The 21,844-nt window shown below is 42.2% G+C and overlaps 3 protein-coding genes across 5 annotated transcripts in view; all 3 read right to left on the bottom strand.

Moving 5' to 3' along the window:
• Positions 1 to 21,844, bottom strand: part of ssx2ipa (synovial sarcoma, X breakpoint 2 interacting protein a) — an 84,204-nt gene that overhangs the window by 53,803 nt on the left and 8,557 nt on the right. The gene's annotated exons all lie outside the window — the stretch shown is intronic.
• gpt (glutamic--pyruvic transaminase) lies at positions 1,221 to 21,197 on the bottom strand. 3 transcript variants are annotated; one of them, XM_061797857.1, is made up of 12 exons: positions 20,992 to 21,197; positions 15,720 to 15,906; positions 10,437 to 10,526; positions 10,225 to 10,333; positions 9,168 to 9,301; positions 7,658 to 7,901; positions 6,557 to 6,636; positions 6,355 to 6,491; positions 5,612 to 5,786; positions 5,366 to 5,521; positions 3,872 to 3,984; positions 1,221 to 1,677 (listed from the first exon to the last, which is right to left on the bottom strand). In XM_061797857.1, the coding sequence occupies exons 1-12, from the start codon at positions 21,057 to 21,059 to the stop codon at positions 1,587 to 1,589; spliced, it is 1,584 nt and encodes a 527-aa protein (XP_061653841.1). In that variant the 5' UTR covers positions 21,060 to 21,197; the 3' UTR covers positions 1,221 to 1,586. The 3 variants fall into 3 exon arrangements, with proteins under 3 accessions (XP_061653841.1, XP_061653842.1, XP_061653840.1); XM_061797858.1 differs by lacking the exon at positions 20,992 to 21,197 and adding an exon at positions 16,386 to 16,445; XM_061797856.1 differs by lacking the exon at positions 20,992 to 21,197 and having other exon boundaries at positions 15,720 to 16,254.
• On the bottom strand, positions 18,448 to 20,985 carry fuz (fuzzy planar cell polarity protein). Its single transcript, XM_061797859.1, has one exon. The coding sequence runs from the start codon at positions 19,984 to 19,986 to the stop codon at positions 18,667 to 18,669; it is 1,320 nt and encodes a 439-aa protein (XP_061653843.1). The 5' UTR covers positions 19,987 to 20,985; the 3' UTR covers positions 18,448 to 18,666.

The raw sequence follows: 21,844 nt of genomic DNA, 5'->3' as shown, positions 1-21,844 counted from the left end.
TGTCATCAAAAATTACACGCACGCAAAAACACTGAATCTAATTTTAGTTTCTGCTTTGAAATACATGTGTACTTCAACAACTTGTGAGTTCTTGTTGACTTCAGCAGGAATATGCCGCATGAAGAAATAATTGCAAGCACAAGCTAGCTAGCTTCTTGAACTATTCAGCAGCTAAGCCTCTCAACAATTTCTTCCTGCAGTGCCGATGACTGCACTGACGACTTGTTCCATTGAATTCATTCCAGTTAGTCACTTTCACTCCGCCATCAGTGGCATTGACGCCGCAATCAATTGGAACAATGGATGAAATGACGCCTGTGGGGCGGCTCGACAGCGATTAAGCGTCACGTAACTACCGTTCGCGCCCCCCTGCGACAGCCGACGCTTTTCGCACCTTGGTTTTGTTCAGCAGCAGGTTCGACAGTACTGAACCACAAACAGTCAGCAACACAAAGTACACAAACGGCAACTGACATTACATTAGTCATTCATTGAATAGGTTCAAATAGTTTATTTTCATGATAACATAATTATCATAAGTCATTTGTAGTATTAATGTAATTGTAATGTAATAAAATGCTAAATATCGGCCGATAAAATCGGTGTAAAGTCTACTTAAGAGAGAATACAGAATAGTTGTAATATTACAACAAAAAAAAAGTTTGTTTCAAGATTTGTTGTTATTGTATTTTTCAAGAATAAAGATGTATTGTTATGAGAACAGTCAAAATATCAGGATAAAAAGAATAATTTCTAAGAAATAAGTCTTCATACCACGGGCAGATTTCTTCAAAAACATTTTGCCCTTATAAAATTTTCTCTAATGCTGGACATTGTCTCCCTTTTGTCTGGGTTCTTTTTTTCTTCTTTTCTTCTTTCAAAACAACGTCATCACAGTCGCAGTTGATTCTTAGAGAGTCTCCCCTTCATTTGCACTTGTAGGCATATTAGTATAGCATCATTCAAGTAACATTGAAACTAATTACGTGCTGTTATTTTCCCCCGCCAGTATAGTACTTATTATGGAAAAAGAACACTAACCATATTCACTTTTGGCCCAGTTTTGCATATAATATAGGGTTGATTAATTTTTGAATAGCTTATTCCATTTTGTCAGCGCTTAGTGTGTTTCCTTTATTGTTCACAGCTAGAAGAAAATCGCCCCTTTGTCCTAAAACAATTTCTCCTTAAGTATGTTGAAACAAAAGAAAGCAAGCATAGGCTGGAGAATGACATTTATTTTGGTCGTGCAAATAAGTCTTCTTGCCTATTCTCCCAGTTACGTACGGCCAGCGGCAATGAATACTTCATGGTTTGTTTCATTAAGCAGCATTAATTGTATTTTTTTAATTAAAAAAAAAAACCCTTGGCACGAATTCTTCCATACTCACCATCCATGCTGTGCAACAATTTTGAGGCAAACATAATTTTGAGCGCCCTTGTTTGGACATCTGATAACGTCCAAGTGGAGGAAGGACGTGCGATAGAAAGAAGAGTCGACGTGAAGGCACTTAAAATAAAAAGGAGGATTGGGATTTTGCTAAAAGGTCTTGAGTGAACGCGTGTGTTTGAGAAATGGAGGGGACTTAGGAGTACTGCTTGGTGAACCTCTGGTGGAACTCCTTCACTTTGCTCAGGAGGATCTTCAGCTTGTCGGTGGGAGGCAGAATGGTCATCCTATAAAAGAACAACAACAACAACAGGTTAAAAACAGAAACAGCATGTACAACATAGAACCATTTTGATACTTTACATATTTCTCTGGGTGACTCCATTCCAGAAGGATAGCAGCAATTTAACCCCCCACAACATGACAGTAATACAGAAGACATCTAAAAAGCAGGCACGTTTTGGCTGATTGTATTACTTGTGAACAACCTTTTATACCCAATCACGACGCTCGCCTGTTTCCAATTATAACCTGTTCACCTGTGGAATGGTCCAAACAGTTGTTGTTGTTTTTTTAAGCATTACTCAACTTTTCCAGTATTTTGTTGGCCCTGTCCCAGCTTTTTGGAATGCGTTCAATTCAAAATGAGAATATTTGAAAAATAATAATAATGGTAATCAGTGTGAACATTAAATAATTTGTGTTTGTAGTGTATTCACTTGAATATCGGTTGAAAAGGATGTTTAAAAAGTTTCTCTTGAAATAAAATTTACAATTAAAACATGAAATCCAATCAAAGATATTAGAGTGAAATTTGTTTTTTTTTTAAACTGTAAAGTAAATTTTGTATTTTAACGTACAGTACTTTTTGAGTATGTTGTATTTAACGCTAAAGTACAGTACAATAAATTGCATTTAATCTTTATCTGTTTTTAAAATTCTATTCAAGTACACTTCTTTTTTTTTTTTTTAAACTTTGATGTGCAACACATTTACAACTGAATCATTTGAATATTTTTTTTATTTTACTATATTGATCTATTTATGTTTAAACTGTGCTTAATGTTAGTGGCTTACAATAATGAATGACCTTTTACGAGTCAAAACTTGTTTTCGGTGAACAAAAAGGCCGACTAAGCTACCGTATTATAATGTTGATCATTATGGAAGTACTTGGAGACCCAAGTATTTTTTTGAGGTGGTTATTGGTGTAAAAAGTTTGAGAACCACTGATCTATGAGTTTAACTCCAGAAAGTGTGTTTTGCTTATTTTTGGGGCTTTTTTTTTTTTTTTTTTTTTGTATAATTCCACCATCCAACTATCAAACTACAGCTAGGTGGCGATGTCTTCAACACGTGAATTTTGCTGTTCATCTCCTTTTTAGAGAATACCAAGTTGTGCAAAAAGTACTGAAACATTGAACTGTTGGACGAGTACATTCAAAAGTTTAGAGGTCAACTTAGGTTGACCTTTAGTGCATTTTAGGTCCATATATAGATTTGAACCGAAAGCCCAATATCCCTCATTTTTGTTGAGTGTATTTTGTATATATTTACACTGACTAGTTAATAAACATAAAGCATTGAATTCATTTAAATCTTTTTTTTTACTTTACTGTACCAACTTTTTTTATATATAGACGTCATGCTTTACGCCACATAAAGAACCAACTCAAGCATGTTATGCTACAAAAACGATCGCACAATTTTCTTTTCATTTCTCCATGAGCCGATTAATATAATTAGAATCTCAAGCCCTTGAAAAGTACGCCACTCAGAATTGAAGTCCTTTAAAAATAAATCTCTGTAACGCAACATTAAGAGTCTTTTTTTTTTTTAACATCCGTAGGAAAGCCGTCAGAGAGCAAGAGGAGCGAGTTGTTAAGCCGAGCCATGCGTCTTCAGCGGCGGAGCGTTTAAAGATTTCCGCCTACTTTGAAGGATCACCGGTAAGAGAAATGGTTCAATAGCGACGATAAAGCAGAAAGCTTCTCCTCCTAATTTTGTAGGAGCGGATACAAAAACAATCGATCCATCTGCCGCAGAGTCAATAAGCAACTCTGGCCTCAAATACATACATAGAGGAATTCACTAAGATGCCTCTCTAAAAAGTTCCGTTACGAGGACAACATAGCGAAGAACTTAACCGTTTTTTTTTTAATATGTAAGACGAGGTTCGGTTTCACGTCACAATCAATGAGTCCCGGCCCTACTTGGTGTTGACCACTCAAATAAGGATTTGCCATTATAAATATTGAACTGGTTTACCATTTACGATTGCTCACCCTGACTGTTTCCAGAGCAGATCAGGGAGGTAAAAAAATGACTCTCCACACAGCCCACACCGCAGGATAATTGCTCGGGTTCATCTTTCAGAGATATTTAAAAAATGACTTTGATGGGAAGGGAGGGAAAATGATCAAATTTGGCTCGATTATTGGTATGTGTGTACCTGGCTTTAGCACACTGCCGTTTGTGTACCTGAAGTGGTAGGTTCCGTCCTTCTGCCCGAAGCCGCTTCCAGGAACGAGGCAGATCCCCGTCTCCTCCAGCAGCCTCATGCAGTAGAACATGTCCGGTTGTTGGCCTTTTCCCTAAAAAAAAAAAAAATGTAATTAAAACAACGCAGCACATATGTCACAACAACACTCCATTGTGGGCCCCTTATTCAACATTTAAAGGGAAACATTTTCAGTTAAAATAATATTTGAACAACAATTAAAAGTCAGAGAAAGCACTACATGAAGCTCCTCAACTCACTTCAACATGGTTCCTTGGCATTAAGATGAATGTAACATGCGCGTATTTGGAATGTGGAAGAGCGCTGGAGTAACTGGAGAACACGCAAACAAGTACATGCAAAGTCCAAACAGGAAGGCCGAGATTTCAAGCCAGAACCTTTCAACGGTGAGGCACACGTGCTAACCCAAACACTGTGCTGCTGCATAAAGCCGAACAAAATTCTGTTCTTTTTTTACCAATTAGCATTGGGGCTCAACTGCGTGCCATTGTAGTTGTGATCGTGGCTGTGAGAACTCAGCGACACACCGAAAGTACTGAATGCACCGTTATTTTCAACCAAAAAATTACAAGGGTTTGGATTTAAGTGGGCCCAAATGAAAGCAAACGGACTTGTTTTTTGAAGCAGCTATGTATTGTGAAGCTCTTGAGCCTCATTCACGGTTGTCGTTCAGACTCCATATGGGGCCGCGGCGCACTTTCCTCGTCCGGGGTCACTCGAACGCTGCAGCGGCCTTCAGAGACTTCAGACGCCGACATCACGCGCTCGATTTCCACGGAACCAATAGATTTTGCTGTGAAGCGATGGGCAATGCACGAAGACGGCTAACGGATTACGCGGCCCGCTCGCTTTAACTACGTCCCACGGCGTCGCCGCTAAACAAGCCGTCGCTGGTTCGCAGCGCCGACGCCAAGCGATTGCGCCGCTCCCTGATGACGCCGAGGGAAGTTAACAAGGATCAATCGGCAGGTCGGCTGACCTTTTCATGTGTGAAGCTAATCAGATTCTCGCTCTTGGCGGACAACCGTGTCACCTTAAAGAGGCACAGCTTTGTGTTGTGAAACAGTCGAAATGTATTCACTGAAGGCGAGGGGAAAATTCTCTCAAAGGACAGCACATTAAAAGGGGCATGTTATGGAAAGTTTACTTTTTAATTGTTTGCATACAAGTTGTTGCATCTCAATCTGAATGCACAGATTGGCTAACAGCGTTAGCTTCTGTTGAGCGGCACACGATCGCTTGGTGAAGTTGGGGATGCGGTGGTGGGGCTGATTCGCATTTGGTGACGTGTCCATGTGCTTCCCCGGGGGGAAAAAGAAATAAATAACCCAAATAAGCAGTGAATCGGGCTCATAAACAACAACACATAAACGGAGGATTGTTTCCATTTTTCCTATGGCGAAGAAAAAAAACATTGCAAGTCCAAAAACTTGTTTTTACGGTAAAACACCTACCGCAGCTTCATTGACAGCCTTCTCTGGAATGCTAATACGAGGGAAGGAGTACATGGCGCCCTGCACAGGATTGCAGCTGATGCCAGGCACAGTGTTTAGCACCTCCTCCGTCAGTTTGGCCTTGTCTGCTAAGGCACTTAGGGTGGCTGTACGCTCCTGAATGGAAACAACAAAAACAAAACAACAAAAAGTGTCAAAAGAAATGTCTGGCAAAAGTCTCTTTCATGACATTTCTTTTTTTTTTACCTTGATGAATTTGTCGTAGGACGCCTCTCCGGGCTGCGGCGGGTTGACCACGAGGTCCATCAGCGCCTGTCCGGGAACGGGCGGGCACAGGCGCACCGACACCAGCTTGGTCAGCTGCGCTTTCACATCGTCGTCCATGTTGATGATCTCCATGTAGCCGCCGCGGAAGCCACACCTGGGAGGAGAACAAAAATACACGAAATGCAAAGTGAGACGCGTTGAGACTGGACCTAATCACAATCAAGACTAGAATATTGATAAAAGATCATTTGTGAATTTTTTTAATTTGACAGCAAAGAGGACGTTAAGACACCTGGAAATAGTTTTCAAACTGTGTGTGAGGTTTCAAACATGATACCTCCAAATCTAAGACTTTAAAAAGAAATTCTTAAATAATCATATTTAATAAATGATCTAATAAATAAGAGTAATTCAATAAAATAATTCTGGTCTCTGAATGGAAGCGTGGGTCTGTCTGCCGCTACAACACAATATTTATTTGAAATTTCAACAAATCTTGTTTGACATACTGACGCTTCTCTGCCGATGACTCAACAGCGCGACGTGTTTAGCTCCGCCCTGCGTATGCAGACTGGACTGTATTAGTTTACCGACAGTTGCTGAAAGAGCGACAGCAGTGGTCGAATGTTTTGGGATCCTTTCCATTGTAAATGAGCGGGGGGGAAAAAAAACATGCAAAAGTGAACCAAAGAGACGTGCTTGGTGGAAGAGTCCTCACTTACTCTCCCATGTAACACTTGGAGGTGGAGTGGAAGGAGGCCAGTTCCACCGTGTTGGAGTACTCGGGCCCCATTTCAAACAGCACTTTCTTGAAAGAGTGGAATTGGCACCCGTCGGCGTACACGTTATCCTGGTACACCTGGCGAGAAGAGCGCGTAATGACAAGGAACGTTTGGCGAACGAGTCGGGTTCCCGAGAGGTCACCTCGTCGGCCATGAGGAACAGACGCTCCTTGGCGGCGAATCGGATGACGTCTTCGATGCACTTCCTGTTCTGGACCTGGCCTGCGGGGCAGAGGGAGTTGATGAGCCGTCGTGTGTTGCTTTGTAGCCATCTAGTGGCTCTACTCAAAGGCAGAATTCAATAATACAAGGGTTACTCAAAGTAGTTTTCAAAAACACAATATGGATATAAGTAGGAGTCTATTTGAGTCTTAGGGCTTACTAGTACCACGACGCCATTTAAACTGTGCTTGGGCCCACTTGACAGCTAATGTCTTCAAAAAAAATACACAGAGTAAAAAAAAAAAAAAAAAGAAAAAGGAGTCCACAGGACACTCGGTCAGTCAAAGGCATATGTATGTATCAAATACTGTAGCTATTCACCATAACCGCCATTTGCACAATAGCAATCAAGAGAATGACTCACAATAATCCAGTCAAAAAAAGGCTACGGCGCACTTGGTCACGCATCGGCACACGCTTGTGTTCAATATAAGCAATGTACGTGTTATGATTCATGCCATCGCTCCTCTCACCAGTTATTTATGATAACCTCCACCTTGCACAACTGAAATAAACAGAACTACCGGAAATAAAAAATATTAATCCAGCAAGACAAAAAAAGTCCACAGTATCCTCGATCCTGCACGGACAAATGCACATCTCATTATTATTTTTTTCATTCAACCTTTATTTATCTCTTTTCCAAGAGTGTCTTGGTCACACGTTGATTCATGCTATGGCTGCTCTCGTCAGTTATTCATATAACCCCCTTGCACAATAGAAATAAAGCCAAGTACCACCTGGTATTTTGGTCCATGTAGTGTATTTGGAGCCGCTTTGGTGCACTTCATTTGACGCAGCAACCAGAGAATGTGCGGATCTGACAAACTACCGAAGACAGCCTTTCTCTTGAGTGAGTTCACTCAGTTGCCACGGATACATGTCAGCTGACTGCTTACAGTTGGCTGGTGAGCTCTCGGTGTGAATAATCCAATAAGATTCATCCAAATGTGTTTATTCCCCCCCCCCCCACATAGAAATAACATTTTAAAGCAAAATTGCACACTAAAGGGGCCATTACCCGTGGGGTTCCCCGGATTGATGACGCACAGGGCTCGAGGGTTGCAGTGGCCCCGGGCCTCGTTCAGAGCCCGCTGCAGCTCGCTGATGTCCATGCTCCAGCAGGCCTCCTCGTTGAGGTAGTAGTTGATCTGCACGGCGCCCAGCTCGGCCAGCGCCGCCGAGTACAGAGGGTACTGCGGGATGGAGATCATGACGCCGGTGCGGGCCAAGCCCTCGCCGCACACCAGCAGCTTGAGCATGGTCTAAACGGGACGGGGAAAAAAAGAATAAGAACAAAATCAAGGCTTATAAGCACTTTCGTCACTTAGTGGCCTATACGCTAAGAAACACAATCTATTGCCTGACGCTGTGCCTCAATAAATTAAACTCAAATAAATAGGTGGTGCCACTAGGTGGGAGTCATTAGCAAAATTAACTCATTTGTGGTGTTCTAAATCTTGATTTGTACACATCCAATTAATTTCATGAAGCTGGTGAATTATCACAATGTACTAATTAGAGGTGCAACAATTAACCGATTAATCAACAACTAATCAACTGTCAAGTTGATCAACAATTATTTTGATAATCCATTAATCGTTTACACATTGTTTTGAGTTAAAATTGTCCAAATTCAATATTCTCACATTTCTGTTGGCCTCCATACAAGCAGACTGATTATTTTGTGTGTAATCAAAAAAAGACATTTTCAAACATCTGCTTTTAGTTTGAAAATCAATAATCAAAATTTGTCCCTATTTTCTGACGTTATGGGTCAAACCAGTAACTGAATCATCATCAATTTATGTTTCTGCACTGTCAATTTAAAATGTTGTTTTTGAATTGTAAATTAAAATGTTTTTTTATCTGATTTATCGAAAAAATAATCGACAGATTAATCGATTATTAAAATAATTGTTAGTTCCAGCCCTAGTACTTGTACAACATATTAAGTAATACAATATCAAATGTGTATTTTTACGTAAATGTATTAAAAACATTATTTTAATTAAGTGGCCAATTTTATTTGTGGTGAATTTTAGTAAAAGCAAAAAATAAAACCGGAAGAAATATCTAAAAATTAATTGTAAAAATAAATAAATAATTTTTTTAAAAAATCAACAACTTACTTTATTTCTCATTAGTGACTGGGTATACAGTATGATGTGCGATCAGCTTGAGCCCAAAATGATCGGCTAGTTTGTTTGCAATCAATAAAATTCAGCCCAAATAGTAATGACAATTCCAAACAGGCACTTTCAGGAGTCCTTTAATTTATGAACTACAGTATAGTTTGAATTTAAGAGACCAAACTCACAAGCGTGATTCATTAGTGACCTCTGGTGGTCATTGCGTGCTACTACAACTCAGCATCCACTTCAAGTGAGTGCTTGTGTATACAATGAAGTGGTGGTGTAGCTTTAAGTTTGTAGTTTAAGTTAGTTTAGGTTTTTGCCGTTTTTAGTCACCAAACTCCCCCTTTAAGTGTCCTTCTACATGTGATCAAAATAATAATCATAATTCTTTACCACAATGCCATCGCTGGCCCCCGTGGTGAGGTAAATGTTGTCCGGGTCGCAGTAGACGCCGCCGTCCCTTTGTTGGACGTAGCGGGCCACGTCCTGCCGCACAGAGTCGATGCCTTGACTGGCACTATACGAACCTGAAAAATAGAAAAATAATCAGCAAAAGCGGTTATAGTGACGTGAGAGCAGTGCCAGGTTGTAATAATTTCCATAATTAGCCCCCAAAGGTGAGCAAAACATCGGACAGTAAAAGCCTTTAAGTATGATGCCGTTTCTTGCTGAATTTTGAAGTGCTGATTGGAATTTCCCCCTCATATTTGTTGACATAGTCAAATTATTCTGCATTTTATAACATTCTCCTTTGTTGCTCAATGCATATGCAGAATTCCATGATCTATGACGAAGTTAAATTGATTTTACTTTTGAGTTAGTTATTTAGTAATTATATAATTTACCATATTACAAGGGGTGGGGAAACTTTTTCCGATCAGGATGCATTCCAGTTCTGTTTTTTTATTTTATTTTTTTTAACTAATTTTTATTAAATAAACATTCATATTTTATAGCAACGTGATATATAACATATATAGATTGTTTATTTTACAAGAAATGAAAAAATACATCAAATTACAAATTAATTAAAATGCAAATGAATTACAGTTTGACAAATTCCTGATTGATTTGTCCCAATTTTGTCCACATGGTGCATATGGAAGCCTGATTATATCATTCCAGTCCTCCATATTAACTTGCAAATAAATATGGTTGAACAAATGTTTATTATCATACATTGTGAGAATTTGTGGGTTAAATACGGTTAACATTTCTCAGAGTTTTTATTTAATTTAAGAATTGCATAGTGAGCTGGGCTCTTCCGGGCCATAAATATAAACCCCCGCGCTGTAGGTTGCCCATTCCAGAAGTGCCACTACAAGTCGCCATGACAACATAGAGCCACAAAGCGACCCCCTACCCCGAGAAGGAGGAGCACAAGGGGCCTTAACGTCCGTCATGCGTATAAAAGCTTTTTGTTTGGCGGGGATGAAATAGTGCAACACACCCATGCTGTTGCCGCCGCAGGACTGCAGGATGCGGCGTGCTCTACTTTTGGCGTCCTCTGGAAACGTGTTGTCGTTGAGCAGCTCGGGGTAGGAGCAAAGCGCCAACACCTTGAAAACGGCACACGGGGAGGAGGCGTAAAAGTCAAAGGACGTGCCAATGTCTCCCACTTCATCTTATTAAGTTGTTACGGTTGAGAAGGGAGAAGCTTACCTGTCGAAAGAAGGTGATTGGCTGCTGGCCCATGGCGTGCGCATCCCCAATGTTGGCTTTGATGACCTCCTGGAAGGGCTTCTTCCTCCCCTGCGTGACACAAACACGAACAAACGCCTTTCAAGTTGTGCAACGCAAGCTTTTTTTGTGTCTGACATTTTTGGGGTTTGGCTCACAATTTGTTGTTAAATTGCAGCGCTTGGACAGAACTCAAACTTAAATGCTAGCACATTGTGCCCAATAAAATGATGAAGGCTGAGAGCAATGCAGCTGAAGGCCTACAACTGAAAAACACGCTGTGATTCATTAGTGGCTGCTTGTTAGTTTGCCGCTTTGGCTCACATATTAACCATTTAAATGCTGTCCAACCTACCGTATGTCCTCAAATACGGCGGACTTCAAACCGCAGGTTATATAAAAAAATGTAAACATTTAAAAAAATCGAGAGCAAGCAAGAATCGGATACCTTCAGATCGGAATCGGGCCTTTTCCAAGTATGGAAAATCAGATTTTTTTTTTTATTGTTTGTTTTTTGCTGTAAATTAGCCCTCAGTATGGCTCCCAAGAAAGTGCAAAGAGTAAGCGATTGTGCAACTAAGAAGCTGAAGATTTGGGAACCTCCACTAAAAAAAAAGTGGGAGGTAGTTGGTAGTCAGGAAGAGGACCTTGCTAGGAAAGGTAGTACCTTCTAGGAGTCCAGGAACCTTTGGGGTGGGGTCTTTACATTGGATTGCAACCTGGAGTTGAGTAAATAAACCATGAGAAAATGCAGTATGTTTTATTTTCTGCGGTTTATTAGGGTGCTTACACTGTAGCACAGCACTAGATGACTGCAAAGTTGATTTAAAAACAAAAACAAAAAACACAAAACATGGGAGCATGATGCTAATGTCAGCGTCTTAGCACACTGACACATTACACACATTACACAGTTGCCTTTAAACCTCCTAAGTGATGGCTTGGGAGGCAGCGTCTCTGGCATCCATAAACATAAAGAGGTCTGCTTTTCGAGGCCGTAATGTAAAGTTTGTTTAGGCTCGCGCAGCTGTGAGCCAGGAGCGAGTTGAAAGCAACATGGACTGACACGTGTACAAACAAACGTGGCTGCACGCACTCGCATAGGAGGGCAACTTTCACATTCAAATCAAAACAGCCCGTTTGTCCCATTAAACGGAGGAAATGGGAGTCGCTTGTCGCCTCATTGGTCAGAGAGAGCGAGGAAGAAAAAAAAAAGGTCTGGGCCAATCAAGTCAGCCGGAGTGCGTCACACCCCACGGTGGATCTTTTATCACTGATAAGTCAGTTGTGAGAACTACAGTATTTACTAGACAGTGGAAAATTGGTTCACCATATTGATAGTTGATTTCCTTTATCAGTCTGAAGGACATTGAAGGAGGAATGAAATGTTTTAAAATGTGCGTAGCAGAGAGAATGATTGTAGTTGAGTGACAGCAGTGTACCTTGTGCCGTCATCAACGTCAAGTGAGCAAATGAAGACTGCAGCCGCTAAAATCCAGGCGGGTCCTCGGAATTTCATTTTTTTTTTTTTTTTTTTACTAAATGATAACAAATTTGCCTTTAACAATCAAACTGCGTCATTTGCAAATGTAGCGGCTATGATCTAAACGGCTTTGCAATTTAAATGTCCAGTCAAACTGTGACAAAGTACGTTGTAGCTCCTGTTTGCTGTTGGTAAATAGGAACAAGTCAATAAAGCATCCAAGAGATAATAAGATGAGCCTAAAAATACATATTACAAAAGTTGCAGTGGTATTAACACATTCAATTTCATTTACTTTCTGTTTGTCAGGGTCCCCGTTGAGGCAGCAAAGTGTCGGGCTTGACACTATCTATGCCTTTGAATGGTTGCCGCCACTGAACAAAGTAGCATGACAGACTAAAAACTACCAATTACTGCAGATGTAGTGGTATCAATACAAATTCTGTTTGTAAGGCAACCTGTTTAGCCAGCAAACTAGTCAGGCCGACATTATGTGCGCACTTGGCTGCTTGCTGCCACTCAACAAAAATCAGCCTAGCGACAACAAGACTAACCTAAAAACACAAATTACAAAAGCTGTAGAGGTGCTGACGTGCTTATTTGGGCGACTTTTGTGAGGCAACCCATTTAGGCAGCAATCTAGCTCGGCGGAAACTATACTGAAGATGCAGAAAAAAGGCTCTTTTTTTTTTTTTTATTAACGGTCTGCATGCCTTGGTTGTGTCAGCGCGTGGGAAGACCGACAAGAAAAGCCTTCTGTGTGTGTGTGTGTGTGTGTGTGTGTGCGTGCTAGTTGATTATCAGCCTGCATACCCATGAGGACAGCAAAACAAAGGCAGCAATGTACAAAGTGCATCTGCGCGGAGCTTTTAGTAGGACACTTTTTAACTGGTGGCTGCGAAAGTTTTATGCTAGTTAGGAAAAAAACAAAAGGACTTGCGAAGATACAAAGTATGTAATGTGCACAAATGTTTTTGGATGAGCTTTTTCGCTGTAGTCATTTTAACGGAGTAAACAATTAATCGACAACTAATCGATTAGCAAATTAATCACCAACCACTGTATTTCGATGATCAGTTAGAGATCTGAAAATTGTCTGAATCCTCGGAATGTCAGCCTCTCAACAGTAAATATTGTCAGATGTCCGTTGTACTCGATGAAAGCAGGCGGATTGTGTTTAATCAAAATAAGATATTTGCAAACGTCTGCTTTTACTTTGGAAAAGAGTACTCAATATTTCTGACTATTGTCCGACATGTAACCGACCAAATCACAACCTGAATCTTAATCAGTTTATTTTTGTGCATTTTCTGCACTGTCAAATTGAAGTCATGTCCTGTTTTTGAATAAAGGGATGAAAATGAAAAGTTTTTTTTTCACCGATTCATCGATTGATGGAAAAAAAATAATTGATTAAAATAATCGTTTGTTGCAGCCCTAAATGACAGCTTGATAGACTTGGTCGAAGCCAAGTGCCTCAATCCATTTTTCACGTCTAGTCTGTAAACAAATACAGTGCGGCTTCGCCATTGGCTAACAGTCATGGTTAGCGATACGCATTTGTCAGTTTGCCAACTCATTTGAAACGGCCTCAGGCCAATGTGAATATCAGTACACCACTAAAAATAAACAAGTGAGGTGCAAATGATATTTCCAGCTGCATTTACGAAGCCTCTGGAGGCCAATGTAATGGAAAAAAAAAGCCATTAGTGTTTTTATAGCATAAAATATGATCAGAATTCAGATAGATCAAACTGTCATTGTTGCACTTTCCTAAAAAAAAGAAAAACTATTGATGTTGCACAACTTGATTCCCTCTTCGATCCTGTTCCTTTAAAGACTAAACATCCAAATAAATACCTCTTAGTACACCAGAGGAGGATTCCTGCTGGTTCAAGTTCACAGCTGTCCCTGCACAATGGTTGGCTAACCCAACTGGGAGGCGCACATGTATATTTCCACAGCAAACTGCACTCTGTACCATTAGAGCGTTGCCACATCCAGACCAAGAGGGCAGCCTGGGGCCCAGCTCACAGCTAGCGGCAATAAAGTGGTCACACTACATCCCTCCGTCCATCCGTTTTTTATAGCGCTTGTCCTCGTCGTGGGTGAGCTGGAGCCTATCGCAGCTGACTTTTGGCGAGAGCCGGGGTACACCCTGAACTGGCCGCCGGTCACTAGTGCACCAGGGCTCTTTCACTAAACAAGTTGACACTTTTTCCACTTAACAAAGAACTTGTGAGATAAAGAGTGGCAACAGGTGCGTCGCTAGTCAAGGCTTTTACTCCACAGGGGGAAAACTGTGAGATAATGTCCAAAATCAGTAGTTGACCAGATAAAGAAATGTCACTGGAGAACCCTTGTTGGGTTAAAACCTCAATGATTAACCGACAGATGGACTTTTCCCAAGAGGATATGGGCACAAGCGTCTAAGTGATAACCCGCCGAGTTGTCATCAGAGGTATTTTTGAAGTGGCAATGACATACGCGAGAAGCTTTTAGCAGGCGCAAGTAAATATACCTCGTCCATTTCCACCCCAGTGATAACGCAAGGCTCTCGCTTGGATGACAGTTCAGGTGGCGCATGAGCAAATGGGTGTCATTCTTCACGACGACGTCACGTTATTGTAAAAGTTATGTAAGCATCTTTATGCTCTGAGGAGACTTCATTAGGCACACCAGAAACATTTTTTTAATGAGATCCAATGCAAAATAATGCATAAGAAATACTGGAGATATTTTATTTCTGACCAATTAATTGTCTTTTGTGGGGGCTGAATGTGTCCGAAAAACTCATGCAAAATATTTCAGTAGTGCTCAGAAGATTATCAGAATTGTTTACAAGCGCACGACTGATTGCTCTAGCGTAAACTGTAGCATCTCACTTGATTAGATGTATTTATTATAGCTTTACTTTTCTAATTGCTTCTACTGCATTTTGCACAATATTATTTTTATTGCCGCATTATTCGTGTTTGTATTTTCCTTCTCTCTTATTGTATCACACCAAGGAGTAGAATTTCAATTTCGCTAACGCTAACATATATTCAAATATCAAGAAGAAAGTGACTTTCGGCACAGTGAGTCACTCGCATGATTTGTGCGGCACAGTTTTCACGAGCAATGCCCAATTAATATTACTTCAAAAGCTGATTGGTACCTGCTCGGGTGGTGGGACGAATTTATTGATGTGACCCCAGAGAACTTAGTGAACATGTCAGAACAACCTAAACTGTCTGGAGCACAGGCCAACAGCACGAGTCCGATGCTCTTGCCAGTAGTCGTAGCACTGCTGTCATTGTCATCTGAGGGAGATGCACTAGAGATGAAGTGGAGAGTGACACGCGTGATGCTTTTCATCACAAAGATATGAATATTAAACTATTTGAAATTGTAAACTATGGAAATGTTAATATTCTCATCAATTACAGTAAAAAAAAAAAAAAAAAAAAAAAAAGGTTGAAATGATTCACTTATCAGGTAAAAATCAAGGAGAATTTTAAGGACTTTAGGAAATCGGATAATTTTCTCAAAGTCACACTGTAGTTGATGATAAGCCTTGGGACCCTAAACTACAATAATTGATCCATTTTTACGAATACTTCTCTGTCGGTGTCAAACAAAAGTGAGCTTGATCACGTTTTAACCGTTGAGCAGGTGTGCCTAATAATGGGAACACTGAGTGTATATTCGCAATCAATCGCGCTTCAAAAGTTTTTGGGGGGGGACACACACCAAAACACGGTAAAAGTCAAATTGAAGGATTAAAAAAAGTGACCCACCTCGGAGAGCTCTTTCTCCAGCTCCACCGCCCGCTGCACGATGGGCCCCCGCACGGCGTACTCCACCATCTTCACCGTGGGGTTCATGGTGTCGATGGTCAGCACTTTGCCCCGCGGCGAGGCTCCGTTCTCGGCCACGCTCTCCTTGGGCAGCCCGCAGCGAGCGGCGGTGAGGCCGGCCATGGCTCTGGCGGGCAGAAGAGGAGAGGTCAGTGAACGCACCGCGGGTACACCACCGCAGCCGCCGCCAGCGGCTAACGCTTCACCCCGGCTTCGAGTCAAACCGAGGCGGGCAACTTTGCCGTGTGACAGCCTCCCTATCCTGGCCGCTGCCATGTTCTCCTGATTCGGTTTTCGTTGAGTTAAGTCGAGAGAAGTTCAGCGATAAGCTGAGCAAGTCCAAGCCGCCACCGTGACCGTGAATCCCTTTTGGACTTTAATCAGGGTAAAAGTCCAAAAATTAAAAAAGTGATAAACGCGGGGGGGGGGGGAAGAAAATACAGGAGATATTCCCAAACATCCACTGTACGTGGATTATTATTATTTTTTTCTTTTGGGGGGGGGGGGGGGGATTTGGAACAGACTGTGCACACATGGCAACGCTTTCAAGCAAGGGTATCCCTCCCACTTTCTTTTGACGATATCATCCCTCCCCTTCCAACGCACCAGGCGCGGTTCTGCACAAGGTTTGGACCCTGACGTGACGGCGAGGCTGGATGCAACCCACAGAGACCGACAGATTGATAGTAAAGGAGGGTTGGGTTTTTTTTCTCGACTGCAAAATAAGCAGGGAGGAATGCTCCTCCTATTTTGGACTCTATCCCCTTTTTTTCATAGATCTGCTCGGTGCCCCGTAATGCGTTGCAGTAAAACCACATCTTTTATGTTCTTATGGCGATAAATTATGGATTGTGATAAATTTGGGTTACCAAAAGACAAATTTGTTTGGAATTTATAGACCGTGAACGCACTCCTGTTTAAACAACATTTTAAAAATTAGACCATAACACATACAGTTTAACCTAAATACATTTATAAAGCACCTTTCAAGTGAACCAACTATTAAGAATAAAAACGTTTTAGATGAATTATGATATACAGTATATCATAAAAAAAATCATACATATTAAAATTAAATAAATATGGTAATCAATTTGTTATTGAGCATAAATACAAAAAAAAGTTGCAATAAGCTGCTTGTGCACATCTTAAAACTAATACTGCACTGCTTTAATAATAACAACTCTAAACAACATAGTCTTTACGAGGGCATCGCTTGTGCGCAGCCGTCTTCAGGTCACCCGCAGGCTGATTTTCAGTCGGGTTTAGGTCTGGGCTCTGATTGGTTTTGTGTTGGTGCCACAAGGACATTATTAGATTTCATTGGCGGTATAGTCAAAATGCAGCAAGTCGCAAAATGGGAAAAAAGAATCAAAGGACATTATCGTCATATAGTTGCATTTTTATCATAATACATTTCACATAGACAGCATTTACAGTTCATATAGATCTCTCCACCACACTAAACATATTGTTAAATGAATACCTCTTTGACGGTGTCACTCAAAACCGATGCTGATTATTATCATCTGTGGATTGGATCTGTTCGGAGTTGTACGTGGTCGCCCTTTTTGAATAACACGTATGATTATTAGTTGTACTATTTTTCTTTTTATCTTAGCGATTGTCTTGTACACTCCTAGTAATGAATGAGTGACTTCAAACAGGAAGTGGCTTGTATGGTCTACACATGATTGGGTATGATGATGATGGTGATTAAAGAAATGAAATAACAGTTTATGCGGTGAAAACACAAAGCAGTTAAGGGGAGTTTGTTTAGTTGTTAATTGTTTAGTAAAGAACAATAACCCTTAAATTTAGGTACTAATTCAAATAAAAGGTGTATGTCTCGTATTTTTTTTCCACTGTAATTTTGTTGTCCATTTTCATTGATTTGTCATTAAACAATACAATCCCATTGAGAAAATACACATCTTTAGCCTCTTTTAAACACAACAAATTGTTGCTTCAGAGCTGTAACAGTGGTCTGTGAATGTATCTGTCAGATAAGAATTAATCTAGCTTGATGTGGCGGCACGGTAGATGACTGGTTAGAGCGTCTGCCTCACAGTTCTCAGGACCTTGGTTCAATCCCGGCCCCGCCTGTGTGGAGTTTGCATGTTCTCCCCGTGCCTGCGTGGGTTTTCTCCAGGCACTCCGGTTTCCTCCCACATCCCAAAAACACGCATGGTAGGTTAATTGAAGACTCTAAATTGCCCGTAGGTGTGAATGTGAGTGCGAATGGTTGTTTGTTTATATGTGCCCTGGCAACCAGTTCAGGGTGTACCCCGCCTCCTGCCCAATGATCCCGTGACCCTTGTGAGGGTAAGCGACTCAGATAATGGATGGGTAGATAGTTTGATAGTTATAAAATAGCAGTGGGACGATAGCTTTCGGCACATCAGGGCGAGAGAAGTGAGTGTCTGATGTCCACTTGTAAATTGGCCTAACAGCTGAGGCGGCATTTATTCGCCTGTTGCCTTTCAAATGGGACTCCCTGAAGCGGGACAATGGCGTCCGTGTCTCAAGTGCATGCTCGCGCAGCTGCTGCGCGTTGCTCATTGATTTTGGCGACATCAGAGCAACGGCTGCTTTCAACACACCAAAAAGAGTCTAAGTTCAACTTTACAATTTGGTCATGACTGTAAAATTCTCAGGTTAACTTACATGTTGCAACGGTGCCTTTCAAACACAGGGCAGAGATGTCTCAGAGTAAAAGAGGCTTGTTACGACTCTAGCAGGAAATTCGGGAGCTGACTTTCCGCCCCCATTATGTGTCTGTGTCGTCTATTCAGAACAGTGATACAGGGGGGAAATAAGCTGGCTAATAAAGATCGTGAATCAAGATAGGACTTTTAAGCCTTGGTGGCAGTCAGAAATAAGGTCATTAGAAATCAGTAGCAGCAGTAATACTTGAGAGAGTCTGTGCAGCGATGTTGTTCAGGGCAAATGTCGGCGCCGTCGGCAGTGCCAGGAGGAAGAGTTGATGCTGTGGCGTCTGGAGTGCGAAACTTTTACACTCGTCTGTGACCAAATAGCACTGCTGTGGCTGGTGGGAGAATCCACCAACAAAGTCCTCTGTGTTCCACTGGTGGGCGGCGCCCTCCTCCGCCGTGGCGGCCTCCGCCTCCTCCTGCTCCTGCTTGAAGTAGCGCGTCATGCAGAAAACGTAGAAGAGCTTGAGGAGCTCCCAGCAGCGAGCCGCAGAGGGCGAGGGGGGGTCGTTTTGTGGCCGGGCGCACGAGGGGGCGGGCACGCAGGAGACGGAGCGGTGGCTCTCGCGGTTGATGAGGAGGAAGGCCAGCACGTCGGGGCGTACGGTCACGGATGCGGGAAGGCAGCGTTCTCCTAAAGCGAGGCAGTCTCTCAGGGTGTCCGTCAGGGGTGACCAGAAGCGACCCACCAGGGCGCTCTCTGCGCCGTGAAGGGAGGGCAAAGGGCCACACAGCACACACACGTCGGCCCCCAGGAGCAGCTGGAAGCGGAGGAGGCGGTGGGCCACGGTGGGGCTGCCCTGAGGGAGGAACACCGGGTAGTCACAGGAGGCGGCACCGGAGTCTGAGAGGACCCGCATTAAAGCCGAGAGCAGGACTATTTCCCGCGGGGCGAGGCGCCACCACATCTCCGTGGCAGCGACGACCCGCCCGTGGACCAGGAGGCAGCCGAACTCGCTCTCAGCAGCTTTGGCGAAGCCCTGCACGGCCTCCTGGAGGAGGGTCGGCTGCGGGGGCAGAAAGCAGTCGGCGCAGTGCGTCAGGTGGCCCAGGACGCCCGGGCGACGCTCCTCCAGCAGCTCGTCGATGAGGCCGAAGCATGAGCGCAGGTCCCTCTTCAGTCGCTCCACATTCCTCGCGTTGACCAGCTCGTCCTGGCCCAGGACCATCACCATGCAGCTCCACACGTTCTCCAGGAGGCGCTGGAGATGTAGGCGCTCCCCTTTACTGCTGTCCGCAGCCTGGCCCGCCTGGTGAGCCGCGCTCACGGCGATGAGCATCAAGCTGTCCTGGAAGACTCGCCACACCACTCTCCCGCCGCCCTCCGTCTCACAACTGGACAACAGCACCCCTTGTCCTCTTCCGAACATGTGAACGCCATTCAGGGAGCCAATGATTGAGAAGGGGAGCTGTCTGGAGGCGCCCCTTGTAAATAGGGGAACGCCGCTGTTGGCTGTGAGGCACACAAGCTGTATGGACCCCTCCTGGAACATAATGATAGGGCTGGCCGATTGTTTGATTTGATCGATTACAGTAATTCCCTGCACATATGTGGTTCACTTTTCGCTAATTAAATCACTTGCTGAAAAACTTTCAGGAATGTCATAAGATGCCCCAAGATGGTGCCAAACCTCTGTCTAATAGGGAAGTAGTACATCTGTATGAAGGAACTATGTTGACGTGATACATCCCAAATGACAGACAAGCTTTGTATGTCGGGGAGGAGCTACGTTTAGGATTTCTTACATTTTTGGGGACCAGGGACTTCTTACAGGGGGGAATTTTTCCAAGGACCAAGAACATAAATGTGAACGTCAGTTTTTAACCTTTCAACCTAAATATTCCTAATCTATTACAAAGAAATCCAAATAAATGTAATTAATTTAAATACTTATCCATTTTGCCTATTTGATATGCACTGCTTCCACTAACAACATGGCTGCGTACAGAGGAGCCAGTTTACAAAAACAGTCAGTGTTGCCAGCTTTGTGATTTAGTCGCTATATTTAGTCTTTTCCGACCCCTGGAAGACAATAATACTATATTTTAATAGTCACTAAAAAAAAATTTAAAAAACAGCTAACATGAACGGAATCTTTTTTTAATTTTTGTTTTTATTGTTTTGCGAGGGACTCAGAAAGGAGCCAAGTGGAATGCAATCAGTGTACATAAAATGCACCTATTAATAAATCAAAATCTATTAAAAATGTGATTTTTTTATAAGGAAAAAAAATATATTTAAAGGCCATATCGCCCAGCCCTAGATCATGCTTATGAAAGTGATAATGGAGCTAAATAAAAACAGTCATGTCGCTTGCATGCTAGCTCGCTAATCACTGGCGGATGAGCAGTTACCATCGGCTGCTGTTAGCATTAAACTAGTTAGACATCAAACTACAACTATCATGCAGCAAAGGTGGACTTTTTTTCCTTTTTACTCCACTAGCAGGTTTTCAGCCAAGGGGAATGAACATGCTGGGTGAAGGGAAACGGGTTACCGTCGTTTCCACAGCAACGCGGTCCCATGATTCATTTCTTCGACCGGCGTCGGCAGGGAGCGTTTCATTTTGGCCAGTCCAAAAGCAGCCTTTAGCGGTACACTCGTTGTCACGCAACGGTCCCTCGCGTAAACGCTCCAGTCTCTTGAAGTCTGTGTGTGTTTTTGTTTTATCGTGTTCCTCTTTTCACATTTTTTTTTTGATATGGTGGCATCGGTCTTCTTCTACTACTAATACGTCTTCTTCTCGCTTGGTTGGTGTGTCTGCGCCATCATCTGGCGAGAGTGTGAATCTCGAATTGACATGATATACTTCATACCCATTACCGACATGAAGTCAGTAAACATAATAGAAAATAAATTCTTGATTTCTTTTTTAAATTGGTCTTCATTTTACAACCATTTGGTACGTTTATTTTTAAATCGATATAGGATCGGACGTTTATTGTAAAAAAAAACGGTGACGTCAGTAGGCTTCATTCTCGCGAGATGTGCTTAACGTAACTGCTGTCAGAGGCATTCTCGAAGACACTATCTTTAATTTACTATACTATTATTTATGGGGTCCTACAGGGTTTTATGTTGACGGAGTTATGCATTAACGCAATATAATTACACTATTTAAACATGCTACTTATGGATTGGGATAACTGACCACAATACATCTTTTAAATATCTTATATTTTCACTTCCCTCTCCCTCTTTACATAAACAAGAAAACATTTTCAACATGCGCTTCATCAGTATTGAAACCTGTTGCAATTGACACTGTATCAGAGGTAGTAATTTAACTATTATTGTTACACTTAGCTTCATTAGAAGTCCAAAATATCAATAAAAACTTATTGCTGAAA

Source organism: Phyllopteryx taeniolatus, chromosome 14 (genome assembly GCF_024500385.1).
Source record: "Phyllopteryx taeniolatus isolate TA_2022b chromosome 14, UOR_Ptae_1.2, whole genome shotgun sequence".
NCBI lineage: Eukaryota > Metazoa > Chordata > Actinopteri > Syngnathiformes > Syngnathidae > Phyllopteryx > Phyllopteryx taeniolatus.
Note: the sequence above shows the minus strand (reverse complement) of the source record. Positions and strands in the feature narration are given on the sequence as shown.

Bases quoted from the DNA above. Each gene is read 5' to 3' on its own strand.
- fuz (XM_061797859.1), bottom strand. From the start codon at position 19,986: ATGTTCCAGGAGGGGTCCATACAGCTTGTGTGCCTCACAGCCAACAGC.
- gpt (XM_061797856.1), bottom strand. From the start codon at position 16,055: ATGGCAGCGGCCAGGATAGGGAGGCTGTCACACGGCAAAGTTGCCCGC. The intron at 10,334-10,436 runs GTAAGCTTCTCC...GCCGTTTTCAAG, and splicing joins CAATCACCTTCTTTCGACAG to GTGTTGGCGCTTTGCTCCTA. The intron at 1,678-3,871 runs GTACACAAACGG...GTTCTTTTATAG, and splicing joins GACGGAACCTACCACTTCAG to GATGACCATTCTGCCTCCCA.